Raw genomic sequence first — 8,826 nt, forward strand, 5'->3', positions numbered from 1 at the left:
CGGAAAGCCTTGGCCCACGAGACGTGCTCCGTTTAGGGGACGTTTTTGGCCCTGACGAGCTAACGCCGCCGGGTGCTGCGTCCCCCGCGCTGGGCTGAGACGCTGCCAGCCCGGAGCAGCGAGGCTGCTTAATTGGAGCGTTCCATGCGCTGCGGAGCTGGCGCGTGAAGGGCTCATTGTGAGGAGCGGCGGCGCCGGAGGACGCCCGGGAGCCGGGGGGAGCGTCGGAGCGCTCCGCTGGCTGGGCTCCGAGGAGTCCCTGCCTCCCGGGCAGCGCTTCTCAGGTGTCCTGGCACCGCGGGCGCTGCGGCGAGGCGAGCTCGGGCCTGCCGGCAGCTCCCCCTTCCCCACGTCCATGCCCGTCCTCTGAGCCCCCTTGGGCGCCCGCTTCCCCATGCACTCGCCCGAGGACGGCTTCGCACCATGAACGACCAGTACCACCGAGCAGCCCGGGATGGCTACCTGGACCTGCTGAAGGAAGCCACCAAGAAGGACCTGAACTCGCCGGACGAGGATGGCATGACCCCCACGCTCTGGGCCGCCTACCATGGCAACCTGGACGCCCTGCGCCTCATCGTGAGCCGAGGGTGAGCACTGGCCCCGCGCGGGGCTTCCCCGTGGGATAGAGTAGCGGGGACCCCATCTCTCCCCTTCCCTGCTCGCAGGTCAATGTGGGTGCGGGAGCCCCAGGAGCTTCTGTCCCTCACGGCCCCTCTCCTGCCCTCTCCTCTCTTGTTTTCTCTTCTCTTGCTTGGAGACCGATCCAACGCTCCTGGTGCATGTGGATCACTGAGGGTTATCGCAGCTCTGTGGATCCTGTAACCACATTGTGGGTCAGCCCCGTGCCCTGCCCGAGCTTGCAGGCAGGACTGCACCCTCTGCAAGTGCTTTGCGGTGTTGAGCCAGGTCCTGGAGCTAGACAGGTCCAAAAGGGAGCACGGCAGGTCACTGCCAGACCCTAAAAATGTCCTTTTAAGTTAGGGGATGGAGAGAGTAAGTGCTCCTTCTATTGCACGGAATGTTTCCAGGCAGGAGAGATGGGGGCTGTGCCAGCTGGCAGGCGATGATGCTCGTCCGTTTAACCTAAACTGAGAGCGGAATATGTGACCCAAGGGTAACCTGTTGTGCACCTGAAGGAAATTCAGGATTCTGTGCCTCCTGCGAGATGGTTTGGTTAAGCCCAGATCCCCGCTGGGCTGGTTGTTGCTAACAGGTCTCCTGGTCCCTCGCTTGGGTTGGAAGAAGTCTCGACTGTGTAGATCTCTGGGGCCATAAGCACGGATGTGATGGGGAGAAGGGAGTGGGACTGAGAGGGCTTGTCAGAGCGGAAGGCTTTAGATTTTGGTGGTGGTGGAAACCTCGTGGGGAGGGCTGTGCTAAGGCCAGATGTGCCCTTCCCAGGTCGCAGCACGTTCCAGGCCTTCCTTCCCGCTCCAGGTACCTTCTCCAAACACCTTATCTAAAGGGGAGGCTTCAGCCCTGTGCTGAGAGCTCGGTGATGGCACAGGTTTTCCTTTTTTCTTTTTTTCCCCCAAATATCAAGGCATAGTGCTGGGTTTGGAAGCTTGGATATGCATCCCGCCTCCCTGAAAGGGCTTTGCTGCTCAACTTCAGGCTGGGGCTCCGAAGTGGAGATTTCCCTGCGTGCAGCTGCCGGGCTGGGATGGCAGCTCTCATGCCTGGTCACCTGTGTGTCTGTGGGCCTTTTGAGAAGTCCATGGATGGCTGGTGCAACAGGAACATGTTCGGGAAGGCAAGTTTTTTTTGGAATCCAAAGGCTCTCTGTCCCCTTGCCAGAAAGCCCAAGGGCTGCTTTTCTGCACAGGAACCCCTTTTATAAATTCATTATAAAAAGTTCCTAGCAGACATATCCGGGTGCATCGCAGCTGCTGTTTAATTAACAGCCTCGTATATATTTGCTAGTGACAGGGAAAATAGCCTGGCAGAAGCCGGGTGCCCTTTAAGTGATGGATGGTGGCCAGAGCACAGGCCCGGGGGCTGCAGCGTGGATTTGCATCAGAGCATTCGTCTCTGCTTGTCACATCCTCGCCCACAACTGGGCAGAGATCAGAGAAGCCTCCTCAGGCCTCCGGGGTGGTTGGTGCAGGGCTCTGTGCTCCTGGGAGTTAATTTTGGCCCAAAAAGCTTCCAAAACAGGGTTAGGAGCTGCTGGAGTTGGAGAAGCCAAGTTGCCCAGGCCCCTGCTCCAGAAAGACCCTTGAATTTTCCCTTCTGGGACTCATCACTGTGCCAAAATGTCAGCATAGTCATCTGTGCTCCTGGCTGTCACAATATTCCTCCTTCGGCGAAAATGAGATGTCTCCTCGAGGCAGGAGCGTGGGTGACCGCGCATGGGCAGCCCCAGGGCAGCGGTGACCGGAGCTCCCGGGGCAGAGGGGCTTTTGAAACCCCCTTGTGAAGGCCCAGGGCCCGGACAAGCTCGGAGCGCGTTCCCTTGGTCTCGGTGCTCCGTCAAGCGGGAGCTGGGGCCAGGCTGTTACGAAACAGCCCGGCACGGTGAGGGAGGCAGCCAGGAGAGGCCCTGGGTGAGGGACACCAGGAGAGGACATCAAGGGGCACAAAATCTCTGCTGCTCGTTTCCATACCTCATCGCAGGCCTGGCCGGTGGGTGTTTAGGGTTAGCTAAGCTCTGCTGTCCTGAGCGAAGGGGTCTCAGGACACGTCCTCACGTTTGGCACCTTGTATCACAGGACTGAAATGGTGAAGGCAAAATAAGGTATGAGGGTGCTGCTGGAGTGAGGACGTGAGAGGAAAGCTCATCCCTTCAGCCTGTGCGGGACAGGTCATGAAGCAGACTCGTCGCTACGGCCGTGTCAGAGCAGGGGAGGCTTCGTAGTGGCCTCTGATTCGCCTGTGTCTCGATGCCACCTTCAGAAGGGGACAGAGCGAGGGGACAGGATGCAGCGGTCAGCAGTGGCTTGTCCTTCTTGCTAGCAACAAAAAAAGCCTTTTTCTTCCTTCTGGCTGGGCTTCAGGGAGGGACACAAACTCAATTAACGTGACGGCTGGGAAAAGACAGGCTAATTGGCATTTGGTACTGCAGCTTCTCAGAGGCCATAATTCTTTAGCACGGCTGGTTACGACAGGCATCAGCCCAGCTCCCGTCAGCACCAAGGGCTTTGCCTGGGAAAAGCCAGGACTTTTTCTTGCAGGGACCGCAGGACGGGGTGCGATGCATCTTCCTGCTAGACAGGGCCACCATCAGCTTTGTCACCTGGCGTTCCCATGCGCCTGTTTCCCATACTGCAAAACAGGGGCCTCCTGTCGGGAAGAGCTTTGAGTTTCAACGGCAGCGGGATGTGAGGCACCCACTGAAGCAAGGGGCTGGAGGAGAAGAGCTGCCTCTTGGCATGTCCCGGCTGCTGGAGGGAAGGTTATGAAGGTGAGGGACCTCCTCGCTGGCCGGTGGCCACCCGGGAGCCGCCGCATGCCGGTGTTGGTGGGAAGCTCCCCGGGGCGACGACCCGGTGCGGAGGTGAAGCAGCCGGGTGGAGCGCGGTCGTGGCCTGGCTGCTTCCGGGCCCTGAGCTGGCTGCTTCGCCCAGCATGAGACCTGGCAGTGGTGACGTCCCCGGCCGGTAGACGTGCCCCTAGGCGCTACTGCCATACAAATAGCATTAATAATCATTAGTAACACCGGCTCCCACAAGAGCTGCTCATCTAGCTTCTTGCTGAAATACAGCAAGGGGGGAAGCCTTGAGACGAACCTCCTTGCAGCATCGGGTGATAGTTTTGAGGGTACCTGAACATGCTGGAGAAGAGCTTAATGCTTGACATACCACTAGACCTATCCTGGACAAAAACTTGGGATATAAGACCCAAAACACTATCCTGCATCCCCAACTCATCTTTCTCTACTCATCTCTAGGCCTAAGTCGTTGCCCTAACTGGCTCTGCTGAAATCAGTTGTTTCTCTCAAGGCCAGAATTTTTCCGATAATCCCGACCATGGCGAGTGTTTCGCAGGAGCCAGAGTCACCCGCACCCGGCCAGCTCACGGTTTGAGGGGCTGGTCCTTCCCATCACGAACGCGGCTGCCAGGGGGTGAGCCAGTCCATTGCTATCAGAGGAACTTCACACACGCAGCCAGGGAAGGACGTGTGTGAGTGTCAGTGGATTCCCAGGCTAATTGAGATCCCATGGGAGAAGTGGGGGGAAAAACCGGCAGGAAGGGAGTGCGGGTGCGCGTCACAGCGAGAACGCAGTGACTCAGGAGATGCGCATGTCCACCCAAGGGGCTCAATTAACAGTGTTTTTAATAATAATTATTACAGGTGTTGACTCAGCACTTGAAGATGCTTTGAAGCTGAGAAGTGCTGAGCTTCACACTTGTTATTAAAATACGTTCCCACTTAGTGGACCCTGCAGTCAGCATCTCCCGGTGTGCGGTGCCCTCAAGGTGAAGTTTTGCTTGGTCAGAGACCTGCCGGAGGGGGCCCTCATGTTTATTATCAGCAACAGATCAAATGCAGCTGCTTTGCAAGTCACTGTTGTTCTTTCCTTTTGATGCATTTTTAGTGCATCTGTCAGACTTCTATGGGGCAAAAGGACCCAGAGATCTAATTTTGTTATAATCTCTTGATTTCTAGACAGTGGAAATATCCAGGGAAAGCCAGTTTTGATGCTCTTTCCCTCAAGGCAATAGAAAGCATGAGGAAAGGAGATCTTTACGCACAAATCTACCCAAATCCTTCTGGCTTTGCCCTTTACCACCCAAACCAGACGGACATGAGAACAAGCTCTGAGATGCAGGATGTGGATAAAGCACCTAGCGAGATAAGTGGTTGTTTTGGGAACCAAGGCTATTTCCAGTGTGGCCATTGCTAAATCACAGCCCAAATAAGAAGTCTGTACAGGAGTTGGGTCCCTCACAGTGGCCTGGCACATCTGCCCATACATGTCCGAGCTGACACACATGTCGCCATTCAAAGTACACGTAAACAAATGACCGTTCATGCGCTGAGTCCCACCGCCAGCCCCAACAGTTCTAGTTTCACTGGCTCTTTAATCCGGCTCCATCAATAATTTACTCCTCTCTTGCAATTCATCAAATATTTATGTTCCCCATGAATTTCCCAGCCTGGACATGTCACTGTGAGGGTAGGGGGTGGAGAGGGAGTTACCTCCTCTGGTAACTTGTCTTTGCCACAGTAGTGGCAGGTCCCCTCCTCTGCTTCAGCTGCTTTACAGCTCCTTCGTTCCTGTGGCCTCCCCTGCTCTCCCAAGGCCTCTTCTTTGAAGCCTTTCTTGGCTTCAATGAGAGATGCTGAAGGCTCTAAATACAGAAGTTCTGCAGGGCTTTGTGATTCTTCCTTTTTTTTTTTCAAGGCTTAGTTTGCTTGCACATTTTTTAAACCTTCTAACCGGCTCTTGCTGAATTTGCAAGACTCAAGATTGTAGAAATACTAAATTTCTACAAATGTTGTGAAAATAGGTGCCTGATAGAGAGTGGCTATTGGTGCTCCCAGTAAGGGAAATGCTGAATGCACCTCACAGTGGCTGTTAATGGGTCCTGATGGGAAACTCATGCTCCAAATGCAAATAATTTCCAGTTAACTTCAGAATGCCAGCTTTATTCCTTATGCCCTTTCCAGAATCATTCCTCTTCCATATCAGATAGCTACAATCTTTTGGCAAAGCCTGAAAACTGGAAGCTAGTTCTTAAAGAGCCTGCATAGCTCTGCTCAAACTCAACTGTTAGCTGAGCACAAATGTTCAGAGCAGGATGTTGGGGAGCCCGGCGTGTGCCCTGAGCTTGTGAGGACTTGTGTGCTGGAAGGGGACGTTGCTGGCTCTATGAATGCCAGCAGTGAGGGTGTAAAGCAGCAAAGCTGGCAGGGGGAGAAGTCCTGTCTCTAGCAATCTTGGCTCTCTGTGCTCTGCTCATCCCAGCCCATTCCCCATCCAGACCACTGGTTCTCCCAGCGTTTGCTCTCTCTTTTGAAGACCTCGAGTGAGCATCCTCATGCCTGGGCTGGCTGAACCCTCTTACAAACGCTGCCTTCCAGGCAAGCGTCTGGATTTGGAGTCCTCATGGCTGAGGGACAGGCCTTGGAGCTCCCTGGGAAGGGCGGCAGGTCAACGGGCAGGGGTTGTGCCGAGCTGCAGTGCGGCCGGGCGCTCTTGGGAGCGGTGGAGCTGCACGGCCTCCAGGCCAGGCTCGGCCTCGGCCGCGGCGCGGCGGCGGGAGCCTTGTTGACAGGTACTGCTGCTGGCTGCGTATCGCTAGCACACGTGCTCCAGCGAGAGCCTGGTGCCAGCACGGGTGTGAACGAGCTCTTGTTTCAGCACATCATAAATACAGAGGAATGCCAGGAGCGCGGAGCTGCCTCGAGTGCCGGGTTCACGTCTATCCCGCTCCGTGGGCCCAGCACATCGCAAGAGATGGGAGACGTGGGCAAGCGGCTGTGCCCCATCGACAGCTTGCGGGGATAGGGGCTGACACGAAGTGAGAAGAGCTGCTAATTGCATTAGTCGGGTGTCCAGCCCTTGAGGAGTGCAGAAACCTAATCTGCACTTTCTCTGAAACTAGATTCTCAGGATGTGCTAACACCAACTCACTTCGAGGCATGCAATCGAAACCCAGCGTGGGACAGCAAAAACCCCCACAAAAAGCCAGCCCCTAGGCCCATGCCAACAACTCTGTTCTTGCTTTCTGTTTAAATTGTGTCTTCTTAACAACTCTGTTCTTATTTTCTATTGACATAATGTCCTCTTCTGTCTTGAGTTTTCATATGAATGAGAGAGGAGGGGAGGATTTAGTTCACGTTGAGTTAGAGCAAGCAGCAGCTGGCAGTTTTCAGAACCAGTGCCTAAGATGGCCCATTTCTTGATGATATTACACCATGGTGGGACCCTCCCCAAGGACAGGGTGTATGCAGGGATATTTTAGGATATCTCTGCACGGAATGAGAATGAAGCCAAGATTTGAAGCTGGAATCTGCATAAGATTTAACAGAATTTTATTTTTTTAATTTTGTAAGTTAAAAACCTAAGCTGGAATCTGCCCCACATCTCAATTTTGGTCTAGTTAGAATCCAGCCTGTCTCTCTCCAAAGATTGTTTGGATGCAGGAACATGTCCCTTGAGAGCTAAGTTCAGTTATGGGAATTGCCGCAGGCTTCCATATCAGGAACATGATTCCATGTCATTGGTACGAGTCTCCAGAAGGTTTAAAAGTGAAGTTGTGGGGGCTGGAGGCATGTGGGTTTGTATTTTGAGGAGGGGATGATTCATGGAGCTGGTGCTATTGATTTGCCACTGCACAACTTCAATAGCTTGTTCTCTAGGAAATATCTCAGTAGAGTCTGCCGGGCAGGCCTGTGCGCTAACCAGCTCTTTTCCTTGTCTAGAGGGGATCCAGACAAATGTGACATCTGGGGGAACACCCCTCTCCACCTGGCAGCAGCCAATGGTCACCTGAACTGCCTTTCCTTCCTCATCTCTTTTGGGGCCAACATCTGGTGCCTGGACAACGACTACCACACGCCGCTGGACATGGCAGCCATGAAGGGCCACATGGAGTGCGTGCGCTACCTGGACTCCATCGCTGCCAAGCAGAGCAGCCTCAACCCCAAGCTGGTGAGCAAGCTGAAGGACAAGGCCTTCCGCGATGCCGAGCGGAGGATTAAGGACTGTGTGAAGCTGCAAAAGAAGCACCACGAGAGGATGGAGAAACGGTACAAAAAGGAGATGTCAGATAGCTCAGACACCATGAGCTTCTCTAGCTATTCGAGTAGCACTTTAAGTAAGAAGTTCCAACACATGTCTATGGTGACTTCCCTGCCATACTCCCAAGCCACCATCCATGGTACAGCCAAGGGAAAGACAAAAATACAGAAGAAGCTAGAGAAGAAGAAGCAAGTGGATGGGACATTCAAAATATATGAGGATGGGAGGAAGAGTGTGCGGTCTCTGTCTGGCCTGCAGCTAGGGAACGATGTCATGTTTGTGAAACAAGGCACATACGCCAGCCCCAAGGAGTGGACTCGGCGTAACATCAGAGACATGTTCCTCACGGATGAAGATACCGTCTCCCGTGCCATAAGCGATCCAGGTTTGCATATGGACTCAGCCCACTCAGAGGTCAGCACCGACTCTGGCCATGATTCCTTGTTCAACCGCCCCGGGCTGGGCACTATGGTGTTCCGGCGCAACTACGTGAGCAGCGGGCTCTTCGGGATTGGCCGGGAGGATGCTGGCGCGCCGGGAGAAAGCAACGCCGACGGGGTAGGTGTCAAACTGCGGAGCCGCCTGCAGCGCTCGCCAAGTCTCAACGACAGCATTGGCAGTGCCAACAGCCTGCAGGAGAGGAACGCAGAGGAGCTACCCTGGGACGAGGTGGAGCTGGGCTTAGATGACGATGATGAACCAGACACCAGCCCCTTGGAGACTTTCCTGGCTTCCCTGCACATGTTTGAGTTCATCTCCATCTTGAAGAAGGAAAAGATTGACTTGGAGGCCCTCATGCTGTGTTCAGATAACGATCTGAAAAGCATCAATATCCCACTGGGCCCCAGGAAAAAGATTGTGGATGCCATCCAGCGGAGACGGCAGACTTTGGAGAGGCCAGACATCATCGTGGACACAGAACTGTAAGTAGGAGAGGCGGCTACTGAGCGATTAAACTTTTCAGCCAGTGGAGATGTGGGTAACGTAAGGGTTTGGTTTCAACCTACTTGGAAGAGTCCAGGCAACCGCTGTGCTTCTGCGTGTGGGCAAATTCCTGCTTGTGTGGAAACAAGGAGAGTTTGGAAAGGTGGCAGCAGTGTTAGTTCATTACTCAACAGCCCTAAAGCGGCTGGGC

At 54.4% G+C, this 8,826-nt stretch overlaps 1 protein-coding gene across 1 annotated transcript; it reads left to right on the plus strand.

The window, feature by feature from the left end:
- Positions 1-350: 350 nt before the first annotated feature.
- USH1G (USH1 protein network component sans) lies at positions 351-8,618 on the plus strand. Its single transcript, XM_010211799.2, has 2 exons — positions 351-587; positions 7,373-8,618. Exons 1-2 carry the CDS (start codon positions 424-426, stop codon positions 8,616-8,618), a joined length of 1,410 nt encoding a protein of 469 aa, XP_010210101.1. The 5' UTR covers positions 351-423.
- Positions 8,619-8,826: the final 208 nt, after the last annotated feature.

The sequence above is a fragment of the Tinamus guttatus genome, unplaced genomic scaffold (genome assembly GCF_059628265.1).
Source record: "Tinamus guttatus ecotype Peru unplaced genomic scaffold, ASM5962826v1 Tinamus_guttatus_pri_ptg000649l, whole genome shotgun sequence".
NCBI classification, from domain to species: Eukaryota; Metazoa; Chordata; class Aves; order Tinamiformes; family Tinamidae; genus Tinamus; species Tinamus guttatus.

Coding starts and splice junctions, on each gene's coding strand:
- USH1G (XM_010211799.2), top strand. CDS start 424: ATGAACGACCAGTACCACCGAGCAGCCCGGGATGGCTACCTGGACCTG. Junction 588..7,372: donor CGCCTCATCGTGAGCCGAGG/GTGAGCACTGGC, acceptor TTCCTTGTCTAG/AGGGGATCCAGACAAATGTG.